This window comes from Carcharhinus amblyrhynchos, chromosome 20 (assembly GCF_965287045.1).
Source record: "Carcharhinus amblyrhynchos chromosome 20, sCarAmb.v2.hapA, whole genome shotgun sequence".
In the NCBI taxonomy this organism is placed as follows: Eukaryota; Metazoa; Chordata; class Chondrichthyes; order Carcharhiniformes; family Carcharhinidae; genus Carcharhinus; species Carcharhinus amblyrhynchos.
Genome location: NC_137343.1, coordinates 44846771 through 44869856, shown reverse-complemented (window position 1 = coordinate 44869856; position 23086 = coordinate 44846771). Strand labels below are relative to the sequence as shown.

General features: G+C 40.5%; 1 protein-coding gene across 2 annotated transcripts in view; it reads left to right on the top strand.

Annotated features, from left to right (window-relative positions):
* LOC145355970 (septin-2) overlaps window positions 1–22852 on the top strand; it is a 121627-nt gene extending 98775 nt beyond the window's left edge. For both annotated transcript variants that reach the window (XM_080208504.1, XM_080208505.1), the window contains exons 12-13: window positions 13108–13219; window positions 20237–22852. In XM_080208504.1, coding sequence (XP_080064630.1) covers window positions 13108–13188 — 81 coding nt within the window. In that variant the 3' untranslated portion in view covers window positions 13189–13219; window positions 20237–22852. The remainder of the gene's footprint in view (window positions 1–13107; window positions 13220–20236) is intronic.
* Window positions 22853–23086: the final 234 nt, after the last annotated feature.

The following is a 23086-nucleotide window of genomic DNA, read 5'->3' as shown; positions in this document are numbered from 1 at the left end:
CACTCTGTACAAAATCTGTCACGCTTCTCTAGAATTGATCAATGATGAGGGTTTCAGCAGCAAGTGAGCTGAGGTGGGGACAGAGTTGAACATTATTAGGGGGATGAAGAGGCAGTCATGGTTATGGAACATATGTGGTTGGAAGCTTATTTCTGGTTAAAGACAACACATTTGCAAATGGGTATGTGCAGCATCAGGCAGTTGCCAGGGCTAGGATGGAATAAGTGGCTTGTACCAATGTTGAAGATTTTTGTTCATCCAGTGCTAGATTCCAGATGAGTCATGAAAAAACATCAGAGACCTTTGAAGGGTTCAAGAGAGATGGTGGCAAGGTAAAGCTGGTAAAGAAGGGCAAACTGCTGCATGGGAGATCAGTTGTATTCCATTTGCTGGATTTGCCAGCACCTGGGGCAGCACAGTGGTTAGCACTGCTTCCGTTCAGCACCAGGGACCCGAGTTCGATCCCCGGCTTGGGGTACTGTCTGTATGGAGTCTGCATGTCTCCCCCCACCCCCCTGGTTGTCTACGTGGGTTTCCTCCGGATCTCCGGTTTCCTCCCACAGTCCAAAAGATGTGCTGTTTAGGTGCACTGATCATACTAAAACCTGACAGGCGCCAGACTGTCAGGATTAGGGGATTTTCACAGTAACTTGACTGCACTGGAGGGGTGGTCACCAGTCATCTCTCAGATTCAGCTTCTATTAACTCTCTTTCTGATGGCCTCCATTGTACCCAAACTTTAAATTGTTCAACATCATTAACATATCCCCTGTTCTGCACTAATTTCTGTTCACTTATCACCTCTGTGTAGAATTTTTGTGCTTTTCAAAAAAGGGTAGCTTTTCTAACCCCCTTTGTTTCATCCGTGCCAGAAGAGCAGGTTTTTCTATTCGTTGCTAGGCCACAACCTTTAAAATATGACTAATTATTGATGAGGTCAACCCTTCATGCTAGGAAGCACTGTTCTGTAGTGTTCCATACCTTTTTAAAGATAGTTAGCTAACAGCTTATTTGAATTGTGTCATATAAGCATTCAAGTCAAGTCCTTGCCATGGCCTAGTGGTCGGTGTTTGTAAAACATGCCCTGGGACCAGTTTTTCGAGTAAGATTGAACAAAGCACAATCCCTACATGTTAGTTGATTTCCAGAAAAGTGCCAAATTAGTGAGATGAAGTGAAAATGTGATCTCCAGCTTGAAGCATACCTCCTCATAGAGTCATAGGGGTGTATAGCATGGAAACACGCATTTTGGCCCAACTTGTCCATGCCACCTTTTTTTTTTAAACCTCTAAGCTAGTCTCAATTGCCTGCATTTGGCTCATACCCCTCTATACCCATCCTATCCATGTAACTGTCTAAACGCTTTTTAAAAGACAAAATTGTACCCGCTTCTACTACTACCTCTGGCAGCTTGTTCCATACACTCACCACACTCTGTGAAAAAATTGCCCCTGTGGACATTTTTGTATCTCTATATCCCTCTCACCTTAAACCTATGCTTCTAGTTTTAGATTCCCCTGCCTTTGGGAAAAGATATTGACTTACTAGTGGATCTATGCCCCTCATTTTTTTATAGACCTCTAAGATCACCCCTCAGTCTTTTATGCTCCAGAGGAAAAAGTCCCAGTCTATCCAGCCTCTCCTTATAATCCAAACCGTCAAGTCCCGGTAGCATCCTAGTAAATCTCTTCTGCACTCTTCCTAGTTTAATAATATCCTTTCTATAATAGGGTGACCAGAACTGTACACAGTATTCCAAGTGTGGCCTTACCAATGTCTTGTACAACTTCAACAAGATGTCCCAGCTCCTGTATTCAATGTTCTGACCAATGAAACCAAGCATGCTGAATGCCCTTTTCACCACTCTGTCCACCTGTGACTCCACTTTCAAGGAGCTATGAACCTGTACCCCGAGATCTTTGTTCTGGAACTCTCCCCAATGCCCTACCCTTAAGTGAGTAAGTCCACTACTTTTTGTCTTCTTGACAAGTTACTCTCCAACCATCTTTGTCAAGAATTGGTAAGTAAGCATGAAACAAAGAGTAGGAATAAATGAATGTCTTTTAATGAGGCAGGTAGTGACTAGTAGGATCCCACAGGGTGCACGGGCACCAGGTATTCACAATATACAGCAATGATTTGGATGAGGGAAACAGAATTAATATTTCCGAGTATGATGATGACATGAAATTTGGATGTTTGAGTGGTGAAGAGGATGTAAAGAGGTTTCAAGGTGATTTAGACAAGTTGAATGAATGGGCGAATGCCTGGCAGGTGCAATATAATGTAGATAAATGAAGTTATCCACATTGGTGGGAAAAATCCAATGTCGGAATATTATTTAAATGGTGATAGATTGGGAAATGTTGATGTACAAAGGGACCAGAGTGTTTTTGTGCACCAATTATTGAAAGCAAGCGTGCAGGTGCAGCAAGCAGTTAAGAAGGCAACTGATATATCGGCCTTCATTGCAAGAAGATTGCAGAAGCAAGAATGTACAGCTGCAGCTGTACAAGGCTTTGGTGAAACCATACCTGGAGTATTTGGTGCAGTTGTGGTCTCCTTATTAGAAAGAATATACTCACCATAGAGGATGTATAGTGAAGGTTCACCACTGATTCCTGGGATAGAAGGGAGTGCCATATGAGGAGCAACTGGGTCAACTGGGCCTGCGTGGGGGATTTTGATATATTTACAATTCCGATAGGGCTAGACAGACTTGATGCAGGGATAAAGTTTCTGCTAATTTTTGGGTGGGGGGACACCTGGACAAGGGATCACGGTCTCACGATATGGGATAGACCATCTAGGACTAAGCTGAGGAGAGAAACCTCCTCACTCCAAAAATGGTGAATCTTTTGAATTCTCTACCACAGAAGATTGTGTAGACCAAGTCACTACATATAAGAACATAAGAACATAAGAAATAGGAGCAGGGGTAGGCCATCTAGCCCTTCGAGCCTGCCCCGCCATTCAATAAGATCATGGCTGATCTGTTGTGGCTCAGTTCCACTTTCCCGCCCTCTCCCCATAACCCTTAATCCCCTCTCTTATCAAAAACCCATCAACCCGTGTCTTAAAAACATTTAGCGAGGCGGCCTCCACCACTTCAACGGGCAGAGAATTCCAGAGATTCACCACCCTTTGAGTGAAGAAGTTACTCCTCAACTCCGTTCTAAACCGCCCCCCCTTTATCTTGAGGCTGTGCCCCCTAGTCCTACTGTCTTTTTTGAGTGGGAAGAGTCTCTCCACCTCTATCCTATCCATCCCATTCATCATCTTATACGTCTCAATGAGATCTCCCCTCATTCTTCTAAACTCTAACGAGTACAAGCCTAGTTTATTCAGCTTCTCCTCATAGCTCAACCCCCTCAACTCCGGTATCAGCCTAGTAAACCTCCTCTGCACTCCAAGGCCAAAATATCTTTGCGCAAGTGCGGCGCCCAAAACTGCACACAGTACTCCAGCTGCGGCCTCACCAATGCCCTATACAGCTGCAGCAAGACCTCCCTACTTTTATATTCAATCCCCCTTGCTATGAAGGCCAGCATCCCATTCGCCTTCCTGACCACCTGCTGCACCTGCAAGCTGGGTTTTTGCGACTCATGCACAAGGACCCCGAGGTCCCTCTGCACCGTCGCCTGCTGCAGTTTTTCGCCACGTAAGTAATAGTCCTTCCTACCATTATTCCTACCAAAGTGGACCACCTCACACTTGGCAACATTAAATTCCATTTGCCATTTCCTGGCCTATTCGCCCAGCCTATCTAGATCCTTCTGCAGACTCTCCACACCCTCCTCACAATTTGCCGTTCCCCCAATCTTGGTGTCATCAGCAAATTTCGACACCATACACTCGGTTCCCTCCTCCAGATCATCTGTATAAATGGTAAAAAGCTGAGGCCCCAGCACCGACCCCTGGGGCACTCCACTAGTCACCATATTTAAGAAGAAAATGAATGTACGTGCTCTAAAGATATCAACCAGTATCAGGAGAGCATTGGAATATGGCATTGAGGTAAAGGATCAGCCATGATCACATTGAATGGAAATTCGAAGGGCTGATTGGCTGCCTCCTCCTATTTTCTATGTTTCTATAAACAAAGTTACCCTAGGACAGAATGTACAATCATTCAAATCATTGTTATAGATTATACATAGTTGAGGCCCCAGCACTGATCCCTGTAGCACTCCACTAGTTACAGCTTGCCAACCCAAAAGTGACTCATTTAAACCTATTCAATTTCCTGTTGGCTAGCCAATCCTCTATCCATGCTAACATGGTACCTCCTACATCATGAGATTTTATGCAGCAACTTTTGATGTGACACCTTACCGAATTCTTTTTGGCATTCCAAGTATACCAGATGTACAGTTCTTCCTTAGCCATCATGTAACCTCCTCAAAGAGCTCTAATAAATTAGTCAAATGCAATTTCCCTATTGCAAAACTGTGTTGATTCTGCCTGATTATACAATGTTTCTCTAAGTATTCTTCTTTTACCTCAATAATGGATTCTAGAATTTCCCTCTGAGGTGTTAGGTTAATCAGCCTATTGTTTCCTGATTTTTGTCTCCCTCCTTTCTTGAATGGATGTGTCACATTTGAGATCTTCCAATCTTCTGGAACCTTTCCTCCAGAATCCAGGGAGTTTTGCAAGATCACAACCAATGTATCTACTGTCTGCAGCTGATCACCTGAAATTTTTCATTTATATTTCAATGCTTATTCACTTGAGGTAGTGAGTTGGGGGTCTCTCAATTGCTCAGTGTTTCTTTTTGAAGATTACTGTTCCTCAGTCACGATATTGACCTCTGCACAAAAACATCTCTGCATGAAGAATGACTCCTCATGATGCTTGCAAGGAAAAAAAAATCCTGAAAGGGAAACCTGACTCAGATTTTCTCAGAGGTGGCCCAAGGAATTGAAAAAGTCTCAAGTGCATTTGCTGAAGGAGGAAATTATTGAACACCATTAAATGCACTGAGCTATAATTAGATATTTTAAAATTCAACGAGTGTTATTCCTTAGCTATTTATAAATTTGAAGAAATTAACTTTGGTGTGCCACCATACATACCCACAACTTTCGAAATATTTTTTCATGGATGTGAGCATTGCTGGCAAGGCCAGCATTTGTTATTTGTCCTTAATTGCCCTTGAGAAGATAGTAAACCATCTTCTTAAACCCTTGCGGTCCACCTGGTGCAGTTATATATGCACAGTGCTGTTAGGAAGAAAGTTGTAGAATTTTGATTCTGCAGCAGTGAAGAAAAGCGATGTGATTTCAGGTGAGGGTGTGCAGTTTGGGGGAGCACTGCAGGTGTTCTGTTCCTAAGTGTCTGCTGCCTTTGTCCTTCTATATGGTAGGTTGCAGATTTTTGAAGATGCTTTCAAAGAAGCATAAGTTACTGCAGTATGTAGATTGTACACACTGCTGTCATTGTGCATTGATGGTAGTGGAAATTAATTTTTTAGGGTGGTGGATGGGGTGCCAATCAAGAGTACTGTTTTGTCCTGAATGTTGTTGGGGTTCTTGAGTGTAGTTGGAGCTGCACCCATCCAAGTCAAGCGAAGAATAGTCCATCATACTCTGACTTGTGCCTTCTAGTTGGACAGATTTTGGGAGTCAGGAATTAAGTTGCACGCTTGAGAATTTCCAGCCTCTGCAGTGGCTACAGGAGTTGGTCAGTTACTGCAATTTCACTGGGTTGGCTAGGCTCCAGCAGCTTATATGAATAATTGCACTCTGTCTCTCAAGGTCTAAGAATAGCGCAGGTTCAACACCATTTTTATCCAAGTTTCTTATAAAAACACGTTTTTGGCCTGCAAACTTTTATATGGTATTCATCAAATCATTTTAGTGAGGCATTTGTTCTACAGACGAATATTGTCTATCATACAGGTAACTTGGAAACTTTCAAAAGTTTGGGGCTGACTTCCTCTGGTTATGTTCCATTTTTAGCAGTGTACACTGCAGGCTCTGTGCATTTGTACTCCAGGTTACTACCTCAGGAACTTGGAAATGGCAGCACCCCTTATTGGGGACCAGCATTTATTTTGATTTGTGCAGCTCTAGGTTTTTTATAAATGTTCCCATTGACAGAGCTGCTCTGCAGGGCCATACATGCTGAACCACTTTCTTCCGAAAACAGTGCAGATTTGAGGGTGATGTGAAGTAAGGGATTCCCTTGGAATGTATTAGCCAACTGTGAAATAATTTGGGACTATGTCCTACCTTTTTAAAAGCACTATGAATAGTATACAAGTAGAAATTGTTACGTGTGTGCATGTAGACAAAGATTTTCATTTGTATAGTGCTTCCCAAGCCCTCATAATTTTCCAAAAAGCTTTACAACCAATGGACTACTTCTAAAATGTAAACATTACTGTGGAAATGCTGCAGCCAATTTGCACACAGCTAATTCCCACAATGACACAATCTGTTCGTTTAGGTGTTGGTTGAAAGATAAATATTGGCCAGGTCAACTTCACCCAGCTTGTCAAGTAATGCTGTGGGATTTTTATATTCATCTGAGAAGATAGACGAGGCTTTTTTTCCAGCAGTAAAACACTTTGTCAATATTGTACTAAGTGTCTGCCTCGATTTTGTGCTCCAACTTTTGGATTTCAAAGTCCATAACCTATGCCATCAATTGATCCAAGACTGGCACTTGAAGGATGAAAGAAAAGATGAATACTGAAGACCTGATTTAAGAAGAAAAATGCAATGCAGAAACAGCAAAGGGTTTTGGATATTATTTTGATACTTTTGGATACTGGGCAACTATTTTTTGCTTTTACAGCAGCCTGTCAACTAGGTGTTTGCAGTGGGAGGGAGGGTAAAAGGGAGACATTCAAGGTGTAATGATTGAGAGGTCAGCACTGTGGTATATGAAGGATTGAAAGGCTTTTTCATTAGAAGTGAAACCAGTCAATAGGATTCTTCCTCAAACCCCTTTGTTTACTCCCACCTTGGTACCTTCATTCACCATCCCACATCGGCCCTCAAAAATCAATTTGTCATTAGTTTAACTTCAGTTAGGACAAGTTGCAGTTAAGTGAAAGTTTTTTTCAGCTTTGTAAACCTGCTCTGTTATTTATATCTGTTCACAATAATTACAATTTTTTTAAGGTTTCATGTGAGACTTTAATTTGTACACTGTTTTCAATGAACTTCTATAATGCATTGCAGCATGAAAATTGATGTGGCACCTGAATGCACTAAAACACTGATATACGAGTGCAAAACATGAACCGAAGGGTTTAATTATCAACAAGATCAAAACAGCCAGTTGTCTTGCATCACTCGTGCACACATGTTCTCCTTATGCAACTAGCCTTACTCTTAGAGAGGGGGTACTGTTGGCTTTGGTATTGTTTTCTTGCAAATACATTAAATTTCACCTGTTCTAATCATTATCAGTTGATGAAAACCTTTTGATGCATGCATTTAAAGTGAAGCCAGGAAGCTAGTAGTGTACTGGGGAATTGCAAATTCTCAGGAGCTGTTGGGATCGTGTTGGGCTGCACATAAGTTCTTTAAGAATATTGTTCATGAGGCACCATTTGTGTTGAACATTATTTAGAAAATGGATTGGTGATTGCAGGAGGCTGACATTCCGCTATCTGTCACTTTTGAATGCCAAGCTAGCTTGTCCTTAACGCATGGTGAATATAAAATTTAAAACAGTGGCCTGGTTATCACTGAGTAAGTTATGCTCAATGCAGAGCCTACCCAGTTACTGGGGATATTCCAACAGACATGGCACAGTGGTTACCACTGCTGCCTCTGCTCCATGGAATGGATTCAATTCCAGCCTTGGGCAACTGTCTGTGTGGAATTTCTCTCTGTGTCTGCATGGGTTTCTTCTCTAAATGTGCATGTTAGGTGGAATGGCCATGGTAAATTGGTCCTTAGTTTCAGGATTAGCAGGGTAAATACGTGTTGTTAAAGGAATAGGGTCTGGATAGGATTGTTGTCAGTGCCAACTCAATGGGCCAAGTGATCTCCTCCTGCGCTGTAGGAATTCTATAATTCTGAATGTTGGCTGAAAGAGGATAGAAAAAGCTGATTAAATCCAGTAATGATACTATCTTGCTGCATTTGAAGAGACAATTCGCAGCATTTTATCCTTTCGTACTTGAAATCATTGTGATCAATAATTCTTGCTTTTACTCTTTGGAGTTACTCTTTTAAAATTCTTGTTCTGCTTTTAAAAAAATCTTTAGTCTTTAACACATCAGCAATTTTTCTGTGTAAGTATTAAATTGTCAGACTATGTAAGTTCATAAGACATAGGAGCAGAGTTAGGCCATTTGACTCATTTGAATCTGCTCTGCTGATATGCACCACATCCCCATTTTCCTGCCTTCCCCCCCCATAACCCTACAACCCATTATCAATGAAAAACCTATCTAACCTGTCCTTAAAGTTACTCACTGTCCCAGCACTTTGGGCTAGCAAATTCCACAGATTCACAACCCTTTGTGAGAAGCAGTTTTTCCTCAACTCAGTTTTAAATTTGCTACCCCTTATCCTGAGACTATGACCTCTCATCCTAGAATGTCCCACCAGAGGAGGCATCTGCTTCACATTTTCTTTATCCATACCTTTATCATCCTGGTACACCTCAATTTGACCTCCCCTCGTTCTTCTAAATTTCAGAGACTATAGGCCTAAACTGTTAAATCTCTTTACATGACCACCCTAGTTGCTTTTTTGAGCTTAACGTGTGCAGTCTTAGCTTGATTCTGAACTGAACTTTCAACTTTGCGCCCCCTTACATTGCTAAACAACGGCCCATTCTGCTGTCTGGCCATTGATGGTTATACCTCTTCAAGTTGAAACCTCCTTGTATCTTCACCTCAAAGATTTGACTTCTCGAATGCTGTTTACCCAGGTCCCCTCACAAACCCCAAACTCTTGACTCTTTGTCCTTGCCCAGTCTTTCCAGTACCTATGTTTCCACAGCGGTCTTATTTTTAAAACATTGCAATATTTCCCACAGTCTGTTTGGAGAATGGTCTGCAGCCTTGTATCCTAACTCAAATTCAGTGTTTCTCAGACTTGCAATTACTTGCATACATTCAACTTTGAAGCAGGAGTAGGCCACTCGGTCCCTCAAACCTACTCCACCATTCAATAAGATCATGGCTCATCCGATTGTAATCTCGGCTGCACAGTAACCTGTCTAGCTCTGTCTTCAAAATATTCAAAGACCTGGCTTCCAGTTCCTTTTGAGGAAAACAGTTCTAAAGACTCAAGACCTGTTAAAATTTCTCCTCATCTCGGTCTTAAATGAGTGACCCATTATTTTTGAAATGTGACTCCTGGTTCTGGATTCTCCCACAGGAGGAAACATCCTCTCCACTTCGACTCTGTCAAGACCTCCAAGGATCTTAAACCCACTAATTGTGCAATGGTGAATCAGTCCTATTTATAGTGTTGAAGATGCTGCATCAAAAGTATGATTCTTGATGATGGAGGAAGGTTTATATCGGCCAGCATTCTAGAAAATAAATAGCTGGCCAATTTGGCTGAGGTTGCAACTGAATGGAAAATGTTAAACCTGTCCTAAATACGTTAATGGGTGTCCTGTAGCTTTACAGTCTTTAAACTTTCTGTCAAAGGCATATTGTGCCTTTGCTTCAGCAGAATTCTGCAACTCCAGTAGCAAAGAGGTCAGATCCTTGACACAATAAAGTGCCTTTAGTGCTCAATTATAGCATAAAGGAGGCAACAATAATGGCAGCCTTGCATTGCTTCAAAAGCTTTGGACAGTATGGATGTAAGTATAAGTGTGTGGAATTAATTTTGTCCTGTTAGGTAGGAGTTGATTTCTGGGTAATTGTCTTGAATTCAGCAGGGTTTTTATATTATACTTTTTCCTAGCACTTGGAACTCACACCATGCACTGCCAGAATCTATCTAACATCTGTACTGCATAGATACACTTAAGTCATTTAATGTAGGCTTTCTGACTGTTTTGCACAGAAAATGACATTGTCTTTTTGTGTTAATGACCTTTGGTGCTGTGGGCTGTTCGTACGCTGGTGAATTGCGCAGTGTGGGTGGCGACAGATGAGCAATAGCATAGGAACAATTTTGCACTTGCGCAGTGCTTTCAAAATTGTGATTGGAACTTTTCTTCTTCAGAGGATGGAGGAGGTTCATACAGTTCTGAAGAAAAATGTCACTATCTTGCCCTAAACCAACTGGCATGTGTACTATGCATGCAAGCAGAAAAGGAACTGGATTTCTTGCCTCTTTCTGTTCTTTATACTAACAACAACAATGTCTCTTCATCTACATTTCAGTATTACAGCATTATCTGACCTGTAATGTAACAGCACCGTTCAAATTGGTACAAGCCAGGTTCCCGCTGACTACAGACGTTGTCTGAATGTCTGGGAATGGTCCCGTTAGCTCCTGTGGTATTTTTTTTGAAAGGTTTCTTCCACATGTGCTCTGCAGGTGTATGTTTCTATTTCACTTTCCACCCACAGGCTTTCTTTACTGCACCAGCCTCACTGGCGTTCATTAATGAAGACAAAAACAACTTCAGAATGAAAACTCCAACCCATAGTGTGTGTGCAGCAGTGCCCTTGATCTGTCACACTTTTCCACTGAGCTCTGAATTGCACCAAATAGCTGCATTCTGTAACCTGGTCCAGTAACCTCAATACTAATGTAGACTTTGTAGTGTTAGCTACATCTGAACTGTTGCAAAATAAGGATAATCTGTTATTTTACATTATGTTTTGGAATTGAGGGCGAGGGGAGAGAATATTTCGACGTCAGTTTAATCAGTAAGACTAAGTTTCAGAGTAATGCAGTCAGTACAATTATATTAATTTATTACTGTTCAAATTATAATTGATCTGTTATAGATAGGGACTATGAATTCCGCAGGGGGCTCTTCCTGAGGTCTAAACCATTTCTGTTTATGGACTATGGCACACTGAGGCTACATATTAATGATTCTAAATTGAGAACTTGTCCTCAAATAATGATTTGAGGGACAAGTTCTCAATTTATCAACGAGAGCAGCTGTTTCAAAATCAACCAGTCCATAAAATTCAAAATGGGAAAAACCTGTGGCATAAGAAATGCAATAGGTCAAGGCTGAGGCATTAAAAATTTAAATGGAGAATAGAAAATCACTGAGCCTTTGTTGTCTGGATGGCCAGGCACAAGCTGCAGATGGATATTAATTTGATGATCCAGATTTTTACCTGATATTTGAATTGCAGGGTGCCAATAGCCCTTCGCATTTCAGCATTTCTCATTCAAGCTGTTCAAAGGGATTCCTTGCAACAGTAAAGCATTGAACCTCACGGAACAAATCTTGGTGAGGACTTGTTTCCCTATTCAAGCATTGCCTCTTTTTTAAATTTGATTTTTTTTACACTAGTGTTGTACTCCCTATGTAGTGGTATCTAGCTAGTGTGTGAACACTCATTGTCCCTCTAATGGTTATACTGTAATCATCATAATCATTCTGACTTGCTTTTTATTTAAGCATTCTATATTTATCTAATCTGCCATTCCATCTACAAGAAATGTATCTAATCTGGCTGTGTCTCTAACATCAGGCCTGATGCACCCATCCATTCCGTTTTCTTTGTTCTGACCTGTGCAACATGTAATTATTGAAAGAGCTTTCCCTGAGAATTCTGCAGGGTTTTTTTTGGTCCTCACTTGGCTGTACAGGCTTGCCTGCTGAGGGCAGAATTAAATATTCTCAGTCAGTGGTCTGGAATTTAATTTCATTGTGAGTGTTCAGCAGCCCTGCAGTAAAGGGCTGAGTGTGGGGGTGGGGGAGGGCAGGAATGAGCAGCTCAAGTGATTGGTGGTGCTTGCCACTGGATGGCACAGTACTGTCAGACTATGAATGCTGAAGAAAGTTGGAGACTGACCAGTACTCGGCACATCCTCAATGGTAACCAGTTACGTGCATACAGTAGTCACCTACTCCAGCAGGGATGAACTGTGAGCATCATTTCCATCTGAATATGAATGCATAATAGTGTCAAGACTGCATTCAACCTCAAGGTTCAGTCTGATCCATGTTATATCTCCTTGTGAGCGCAGTTAATTTCACCAAATTACACCGGCATTTCCACATGGTTCCGGTTATGCTCGATCCATATGATCACTCCAGGCAGGCAGATATTGTGGCCTACATAGCATTTTTAAAATATTGCAATTTATATCCCAACATAAGCAGTTGCTTTTCGATAAGACCTCACCAACAAAATAAACATCAATGATTGCAATCAAAAGCTAAACATGATGTTTTAATGAATGTCTCAAACTATTTGAGAATTACTTGAAGTGATTCTGAAAATAAATGTTTCAACAGCATACAAGCCTCCTCTGTTAAATGGCCTAAATACAGAGATCTCAGGTCTGCTGTACCATCACTCTGTGATCTACAAACCTTTGCTCTAGAGGGAAGCTATAGTCTATAGAAGCTGCTTATCCAAATCCATTAGGACTGCTAATCTACTCCACATAACTATTTTCAGCCCTTTAAAAGCATCAGCTGTGTATTGTACAGGATGCACAGTACTTGGTTGCAATGTAAAAGGATCTTTCTCAGACCCTCCACTTCCCCCTACCACTCCCGTTATAACATGGTCTTTTAAAGCTTATTGTTTTGCTTGTTTACACAGAGTATGTGCAGTAGTGTATAAAATATATTCAGTAGAAGTCAGGAGATACTTTTCTCACTGGGCACCATTTATTGAGGGTTGGTTTTTTTAATCAGAGGTGCTGTTTATAACCGAGACTCAAATGAACCACATTCATAGCTCATATTAATCAAAAAAACTGCCTGGTTAATGGTGTACAATATGGGCGGGATTTTCTGGTTGTGCTTGCCCCAAAACTGGAAAATCCCACTCAACGATCTTTGCATGGACAGGAAATTTTGGCAGAGTGTTTGTACGTGGAATGCAGCACATTGCCTGATATTTTGCTGCTGGATTTTTTTGAAAAGAATAGGGTGTTTTGTTTTGATGTGTAATTGCGACATTGCTGTCCTTGAAGATGCGCAGTAATAATATTGTATTTTAAATACATAATTATTTTCTCCTCTCAGTTGCGCCGAATGCAGGAAATGATTGCTCAGATGCAGGCACAGATGCGAATGAAGCCTGCAGATAATGGAGACGGACACTGAGTGGTGAACCAGCTCTGCTTCTATTTTACAGGTAAGAGTTATTCAACTCCTCTTTGGAATTGAGAGGTAATTGGAAGTATGTCATTGGAACAGTGGTGGGCAACATTGGCCCATCAGGTTCTGAGTGCAGCCCACAAAACATTTTGTTGACCATTCCCCCTGCACATTCTGCTGATTTCCATCCACATTGTTTTCCCCAACCGGTATGACTGTAAGTGAAATGTACATAAACAAGAGCAAATGAAGTGAGGTGCTTGCTGATTGCACAGAACATTGGCTGTGAGAGATGTGTGCTCCCTTTGTGTCCAAAGCATAAATATTTATTTTGTTTTTACCGTTTGAAGTTGATAACAACAGTTCTATTAATACATGAATGATTAAGCACATTCTGTAACTCATTATGAAATATTTGGCGTGTCTTAAATATGTACAAACTTATTCATAGGATCATGGTTAGTCAACAAGCTGGACTTCAATCTTGCAACCCACTGAGATGTGGGAGGACAACTCATGCCCGCTTACTAATCTAGGTTGCCTATCACTGAATTAGAGGCTAACTGTCAGGGTTTAACAATTTAAAATGTACTTGAGTAACCTCTTACTCACCTGAACCCAGCTTCTGGGTGACCACCCACCTAAACAATCTCCCACATGAAGCCAGCTCCTAGGCGAGTCTGAACCATAATTCATCTGAAGCCATCTTTCGGGGATTTCATATGTGCAGAAACATTTTATTTGTGATCACTCTAGCGATGTTATGGGTCAGGTTAGAAAGTGAAGTTTCATGAAGCCTACCTAAATCATAAATCTTGCAGCTTGAATTTGGCTAGGATGAGTATGATGTGTTTCGCTTCAGGTATAATTCAATGAACCTCTAGAGAGCTTTTATTTAAGAATATAGTTAACGTATAGAAAGAAAATTAGCAATGCCGTTTATCAGTTACAAACAAAAAAACACAAGACAACCACAATAATGTATTAACCCTTAATTGAATATTAAAGCTGTTCCAATAAACCAAAACCTTTCATAGGCAAAACCCTTTTCACAGGCTTAGCGCAAGATAGGTTAACATCTCAGTTGACTGGAATTGAGTCTTTTTGAAGCCTGCACTTTCCTTCTAGAAGGCAAAATGTTGCCTTGAGATAACCAGTGGAACTTCCATTTCAGCTTCTTTCTTGCTTGATGCCCCTGCTAAAACTAAAAACTAAACTGCAGCCTCAGAACTTTCAAAACTGAAACCTTAAACTCACTGGAAAGAAAAGAAACTATCCGTGCTTTTCTCCTAATGATGCAGAATCGTAAAACTAATCCCAGAGTAAACATAAACAACCTCATTTACCACTTAAGTCGCAATAACAGGACTCATTGTAGTCAGCCCGGCAACAGTGACATCACTGAAACTGTGAGCTGCAGAAATCATGTTTTTTTAAAAACTTTCTTAAAGGTACACTGACATTTCACTGAAGTCTGATTCTTTAAGCAGCCACAAAATGTCTTGATAGGAGTATAATTTCCTGGGATTCCCCTGGGCTCCCACCATAACCTCAGTAGGAAAGGATTGGAATCCTCCAAAGAGAGGCCGAAATGGCCATCTTTAGCCACTGAGGCCAGTTCTCTGAACATTGGGGAGGACAGAGGGACTTGGAGGAAAGCACATGGAATTTCTGAGCCATGGTGAGTCAGTTCTTCTGCTAAGGATTCTGTTTATTTCCATTCTGTGAAAAGCTGTGTAACACTAGAGGGTTAATGTGGGAGTGTTTTCAACCAGATCAAAAAACACAGCTAGCTGTTTAGTGTGGAACATTTTGTCCTATTGTTGGCTGAATGGATTTGATTGCAAAGCGCAATCAAAGAAGCAACAGCTGGAAGGCTGCTCTGAAAAATGATTTATTTTTTCATAAATGTTTAGGATTGTGCAGTTCTACCGCAGAGTTTCTAATTTGGGATAGGAATGTATGTGAAAATATGAGACTTGAGAGAAAATGGGGAAACTCTGTCAGTTGCATTTTAAACAATGCCCCAAAGAATCCTCCCACTGCTTCTGTTTAATTGCTTCCACCTCGGCATGTTTTTCAAGCTATCCAATCAGGCTGTTTTGTGGTTCTGTGGAATTCAAACTGTGGGGCTGGCCAGAGGTCAAATGGACCCGCAGATATGTCTGATTTTTTTGGTGCGGGATTTGATGTTTACTTTGCAAAATGCACCAAATTACAAATTCTTGATGGTTGTATCTCTGGACGGCTTCCTCTTAGTGTGGGTGGTTTGGGTTATTTAATCTACAGATAATGACTGTGTGCAAGTTTGACAGGCAGGACTGGCTGTCAGTGGAATTGTTAACAATGTTGTTTTGCTTCAGATAAAACCTGCAGCAATACATCCAATATTCTAGGCTGCAGAATTGAAATTCAAGTAATCTTAGTCTTTCTTAGAAATCATTAAATCATATGGCGCAAAAGGAGACCATTTAGTTCATCACATCTTTACTAGCTCTTTGAAAGAGCTGTGCAATTGGTTCCACTCCGTTGTACTATAGCCCTGCCAATTATTCCTTTTACAGATATGTATCCAATTCTCTATTGAAAGTTGTTATTGAATTTGTTTCTAACAAGCTCCGAAAGCCTGCACTACATTCCAGATTGTAACAACTCACTGTGTAAAGTTTGTTTTAACCTTATTTCCGGTTCTTTTGACAATTACCTTACTGATCCTTTTACCAGTGGAAACACTTTCTTCCCTCACCTACTCTAGTAATACCCCTCAGAATTTTGAATGCCTCTATTAAAATCTTCCCTTAACATTCTCTACCCTGGTGAGAGCAATCCTCGTCTCCCCACATAACCAGAGTTCTTTATCCCATATATAATTCTAATAAACGTCCCTGCACCCTCTTCCTAGACCTTGACAGAGTATAGTTTGCGACTTTATTATTTGGCTGATGAGCTAGTGAAGCAGACTGCATGACTGTTATAGACTCGTTTCATTTTCGCTGGGCTGTACGACAAGCAGCCAATCCACTTCGCAGATTTGCTGGCCACGTGGTAAAGGCAATAGTTACCCTGAGAAGTTAATCTTGTGCATCATTCCGTAATTTACTTTTACGAGCAAGTTGGAATGAGTTGAAACGACAAAGTTAGAAATATAGAGCCTAGCGACTTAAAGATACTTCGGCCCACAGAGAAGCATGTCAGGAATTGGCCATTCAGCCAATAAAGTCAACTCTGCCACTTAGTATGATCATGGCTGATCATCTACTTCAATGGATTTTCCCCACACTATCTCCACATCTTTATCTGTCATTGCTATTTAGAAATCTGTTAATGTTTTTTAATCATAATCAAGGACAGAGCTCCAATAGTTCTTTGGGATGGAGAACTTTAAAGATTCACAACCCTCTGAATAAAATAAGTTTCACCTAACCTTCGTCCTAAGTGGCTTCCCACTTATTTTAAAATAATAGTGTCCCTTAGTTCTAGACACTTCATCCAGGGGAAGGATTTTGCATGCATCTACCCTGTTTATCCCTTTATGTATTTTGGCAGCTTCAGTGAGATCCCCTCTCATTCTTTGAAAGTCTAGAGAATGTAGGCCCAGTTTTTCTTCGTAGGACAGTCCTCAATCCCACGACCAAGTTTGATGAACATACTCTTTCTATGGTAGTAACATCCTTCCTAAGGTTAGAGGACCAAAACTGCACAAATATACACCAGGTGTGGTCTAACTAAGTTCCTAAACAATTGAAATTATACTGAAATCCTCTTGTGATGAAGCTAACATACTATTAGCCTCCTTAATTGCTTGCTGCACCTGTCTTCTAGCTTTCAGTGACTTATTGACAAGGACACCCAGGTCCCTTTGTAATCTTTGTTTTCTAATCTCTTACCACTTAAGAAATGCTTTTCGTTTCTGTTCCTACCCCCCATTAAAGTGGATAATACCATCTTTTTCCTCATTATATTCTAATTAGTAATTCTTTATGAATTGAGTCTTTTTTTGTTTAAACTTGTATTTAAGGAATTTTTATTGAATTCTGAATATTTTTCTGCATTGCATTTCATAAAATCGATCAGGCTTTTCAGCCTTATTGTATTTTTGCTCCAACTCACCTCTTAACCCTCAACCCTTAATTCTTTTTAAATATTAAAATGAATATTGAATTCCATTTTAAAAGCTGATATTGTATCTGCTCATAAAGCCTTTTCAAGCAGTACATGCCAAATCGTTATTACTTGTTATGTTACAAAAATTCTCCCCTTTTTTGGAAAATTTTGGAATTCATCCAAAAATTTGAACCACATCCTCAAGCATTTTAACCAACAATCCTGAAGCGAGAATCATACATCTAAACCAATCCGTTCATGGATGGGGTCTAGCAGCCTTCCCAGAAGGCAATGTGAAACTAAAAGATCAATGACTCAGTGCTGCTCTGTGCTGGATTTGCAGATCTCAGTCAGGGGTGGGAGATGATTCATGCACTTGACTGTTGTCTATGTGTTGGATCTCTGGAAGCAGGTTCAATTCCTGCTTTTTCATGGATATCCTGAAAACAAGTGGAAGTAGTCAAGAATGGAGCTTCATTAAAATAGTGAATATTGATTTCTGCTCTAAGACTCTGGCTTCATTTTGGATCTGAAATATAGACCCGGGAAACTTGATCTCTTGTTGTCTTAAGTCAGTCATTGTCAGTCAGCAGTGGTGGGGGTACTACAATTTCACAAAGAGGGGAAAGATTGCCATGGGACCATGTTTATGATCGCTGAGTAGCACGTGAATAAAAGGAGCTCCTGCTCAGTTATGATATTTCCTCATGGATGACGAGCACTAATGATGCTCCCTGTATCGATACTCAAAAGACTGGTCAGAGCTCGCAAATGGAACTTGTAGAACTATAGCCCAGTATGACTTACCACCTTCAGGAGAGGAAAGTAGGAATGGAATTACTTTTTAATATAAAACATAGAAAGGTTGCCTAAAATGAGAATTGGAACTGGATTCATCAAAGCACAAGATGGATGCGCATATTCCATGGGGTCATCCCCAATCGGCTGGTGGCTCTGACATCCATCGTTATGAAGCACTTTGAAAGGCTAGTCATGGCACAAATCAATTCCAGCCTCCAGGACTACCTGATCCACTACCGCCGCAACAGGTCCACAGCAGACGCCAACTCTCTGGCCCTCCACTCAACTGTGGAACACCTAGATAACAAGGACACCTATGTCAGACTCCTATTTTATTGACTACAGCTCAGCCTTCAACACCATGATTCCCACTAAACTGATCGCCAAACTCAGTGGCCTGGGCCCTGGTGCTTCTCTCTGCAACTGGATCCTGAACTTCCTAACTCTCACACCACAATCAGTAAAGATAGGCAATGACAACAACTCCACGATCATCCTCAACACTGCTGCCCCACAAGGCTGTATTCTCCTTATACTTCACTCCTGTACATCTATGACTGTGTGGACAAATTCTCCTCCAATTCGATTTTCAAGTTGGGTCAGATCACAAACAATGACAAGACAGAGTACAGGAATGAGAGAGAAATCTGATGAACTGGTGCAACAACAATAATCTCTCCCTCAATGTCAACAAAACGATGGAGATTGTCATTGACTTCAGGAAGCATAGAGTAGAACATGCCCGTGTACATCAATGGGGAAGAAGCAGAAAGGGTCGAGAGCTTCAAGTTTTTAATGTGTCCAGATCACCAAAAACCTGTCCTGGTCCCCCCCATGCCGACACTATAGTTAAGATAGCCCATCAATGCTTCTACTTTCTCAGAAGACTAAGGAAATTTGGCATGTCAGCTATGACTCTCACCGACTTTTGCAGATGCATTCTTTCTGGTTGTATCACAGCTTGGTATGGCTCCTGCTCTGCTGAAGAGCGCAAGGAACTACAAAAGTTTGTGAATGTAGCCCAATCCATCATGCAAACCACCTCCCATCCATTGACTCTGTTTACACTTCCCACTGCCTTGGCAAAGGAATCAGCATAATTAAGGACCCCATACATCCCAGACATTCTCTCCACCTTCTTCTGTCAGGAAAAAGATATAAAAGTCTGAGGCCACATACCAACCAACTCGAGAATAGCTTCTTCCCTGCTGCTGTCAGATTTTTGAATGGACTTACCTTGCATTAAGTTGATCTTTCTCAGCACTGTATCTATGACTATAACACTAGATTCTGCACTGTCTCGTTTCCTGCTCTATTAACGGTATGCTTTGTCTGTATCACACGCAAGAAACAATACTTTTCACTATGTAAATACATGTGACAATAATAAATCAAATTAAAATTGGACCCCTTATGGAAAATAGTGACTGGTTGTCAATTCAAGATTCTGCACCATCTGATTCTCAAAATGATTGAAATGATACAGCACAAAAAGAAGCCACTTGGCCCATCACACCTATGCTGAATCCTTGAATCAGCCATCTAATTAGTTCCACTTCCCTGCCCTTTCCCTGGTGACCTTTTTTTATTGTCTTCAGGTATGTATCTAATTCCTTTCTGAATGCTGTGGTTCTTCAGCCTGTCATCTTAAATCTCTGTCCTCGGGTGCTTACTATTGATCATTTTTGCTATTGGAAATTATATTTTTGTGACCACTGCAATCCAATTTCCTCCTAACCTTCTCTGCTTTAAGAGAAGAACTGCAGCTTCTCCAGTGTCTCCTGAAAAGTGAAACTCCCATCCTTGGTATATTTCAGCAAATCCCTTCTGCACCTTTTCTAAGCTACTGAAGCAACGTGCCCAGAATTGAATACAAACTTGTGGGAACTTTTGTAAATCTCAGCACCATAACTGTGCTGAAAACGTTTGAGAATCTTGTCCCTCTGGGTGTTGTCATTAATTGTAACATTTCGGCAATACTAAATCTATTGACATCATAATGAACCTTCCAGCAGTTGTAATAGTTCAGAAAATGAAAACTTACTTCTAAATGAATGTATTCATTTTAGTGCAGTGGTAGAAAATTGTGTGTGTCGTATGCAAATGTAGTTATGATAAGTTAATAATGTCATTGTATTTTTCTCTGCAGGGATAGAGTGCAGTGCAAATCTCTTGTTTGCAAACACTCTTGATGTCTCTTGGATTCAATGCTGACTGAGTTTCTGGCAAAGCAGAAGAGGAGACAGTCTTCGCAAATCTTGCATGGAATTTCTTTATCACTCTATTGTAATCACAATATATTTTCTACCTTACCTATTTGTACCAATGTTATTTGATTACAGTGGGAACCTTTTTACGGTTTTTAGATAGTTTGTAAACCTTCATGTATTGTTGCTGCAGGTGTCAAGCCTTCACAGCCATCTAATCCCTTTCCCCACAAGTGGCAGATTCTGGTGGAATTGGCGGAGCCACACTCAACATCACCAAAATGCTCATCAATGAGTTGAAAATACAGCCAATAATGCTGCCCATTGGAATCCCTGAAGTGAAATAATCCATTAGCATTGGGTTAAATGAAGCAAAAACTTCACCAGTTCACCAACCTTCACTTTAATTTGCCAACAAAGCAAAAATCTACTTCTGACAAAGACCCAAAATGCCAACTGAATTAAACACCATGATCAGTATCCTATCCAACTAATTGGCACAGTTGCTTTTGTGTCACATTAGTATCCTTGCTGACAAGTTCACTGATAAGTGAACACAGTTAATGGTGGTAATTCCCTTCCCTGTCATTTTTTAAAGCTTGATGAATGGCCAAAGTAAACTAATAGTTACCCACTTACTTGCCAATCTGCAGCAGATGCAGCTGAAACGCTTACTCATGATTTGTGGCAGACTTGGACTATTGTCAAATTATTATACATCAAGTTGTACGCCTCAAACTTTTAGTGCCAGCAAATGTGCTTTTGCAAACTTCTGCAATGTGAAACTATTGTGAAATTGAGATTCCAACATGCCACAGATTCCCTTAAATTCACAGTGCACGCTAACATTTTGAAGTTTAGATGTGCCGTAGGGAGATTAACATTACGTATGTTTATTGTGTATCTTCGGTCATTTCCATATTTTTGAAATCTTAAGGCCTGTCATGGCCCTAAGTTTATGAAAGGTTCAGTTTTTTTTAGTTCAATTGATGGCAATCTTACACAGACACCAGGAGGTTGTGGATTCAAGTTGCAGTTCTCCAAGACTTGAACCTGTAATCTAAGGCTAGTGCATCAGCATGCCATGGGAAGATTACATTGTTGAAGATGCCATTGAACTTTGGTGGCTCAGGTGAACAATCATGGCCCTTTACCAGAACAAGGTGTTAAGCCAGTATCCTGGCCAACAGTCTTCCCTCAATGAACACTAGCAATAACAAATGACTTGTTTATTTACCTCACTCCTGCTTGTTGCACCTTGTAGTGTGTAAAGTGGCTACCGTGTTTGTTTACTTCAGATACTTACACCGCTTCAAAGTAATTAATTGTCTGGGAAGCACATTGAGAGATTTGAGTGTTCTAGGTATCACATAAATGTAAATCTTCTCTGTCTAAACATATTCTAAGCCAGGCTACTGATTTGCTTTGTTATAATTGGTACAGTTTCTTTACCATACTTGAGAATCACATGGCAAACTTTTTCCATACAAAAAACATAATCCAGTTACTTTCACTATTGATTTGGTGTTTGAATCCATAATAGTATAATTAGTAAAGTCTGCTTTAAATGAAGCATTGAGTACTCAGTGTGTGAAGCTTCATTGATTGTACAAAGATCTGTGATATAAAGGATAATATATAAATGGGACTGCACAAAATGTTCTGGATTTTCAAACTATGCGATATTCATGTTTTACACCTGTATTTCCACCATCACTTTAGTTTTTGTAGAACTGTTAAAACAAGCTTATTGGCACTGTAAAACTCCTCACTGATGCAGTTGTCAATTCAGCTAATGAGACTGTGTTCAGTTTCTATGATAAAGCTGCAGATAGTGTAACAATAATATCACAGGAAACTAATTTACTTGTACCTCATGCACTGTGCAACTTTCTTTAATGCAATTATTATTTGGTTACAGCATAATAGCTATAATGTGTAGATCTTTAAGATGGTTGACTTTAAATTCAAGGTTTTTTCAGCAGTCTAGTGGGTGCCTGGAGACAGAAACTTCCCAAGCCCAATCATATGCATCTTGGTTTTGAAATTGAGGATGCCCCAGAAACACTAAATGACTGGTTTGTCCTTTGAGGACCTATTGATTAAGGGGCAATGCTGCTTCAGGAGTTGTCCATTTGCAGAGAACTGACCACCTGAATATAGTCAATTTGTTTTTATGGCACCAACATTCCTGGCAATGTACGTAGCTATGGGTTTGCATTAATGTGGCTGCTGGATTCATTGTGTATGAGTTGAATTTACTACAGAATGAGTTGCATTCCATTTGTGCTAGGAGGGAAAGCCCTCGATCCTTAGATCAGTGTTTGTCATACTGTTTTCATATCCAGGCACAGTTATGTTCACCACTTGCCTTATGATTGACAATTACTTCACTTTGGTAAGGGGAATGGGATTGGTTTAGTCTGGCTTGATGCCAATAATCTGCCTTTAGAAGCTTTTGTTAGTAATTTCAAACATACTCATAAAAATGCTTTTATCTTTATACACTACATTTGTTTTTGTATCCAGTAGTCAATAATAAACTGTACAGGACTGAACCAACTGACTCTTTCATCATTTTATCATATTCAACCTGTACTTCCCTCAAAGCCGCCATCAGCCGCAAGAACAGGACTGCTGTTTGCTGGCTACTGTATGACCACATAATAGATGCCAGGTGAGTGGAAAGGATGAAACTGCTTGCAGATGTTTTTGCTCCTTTGCTTTTATAATGCAGGGCACTTGTGATGGTCAGAAGTAGAAGAAGCTTCTTAATAATGTCTGTGACATTA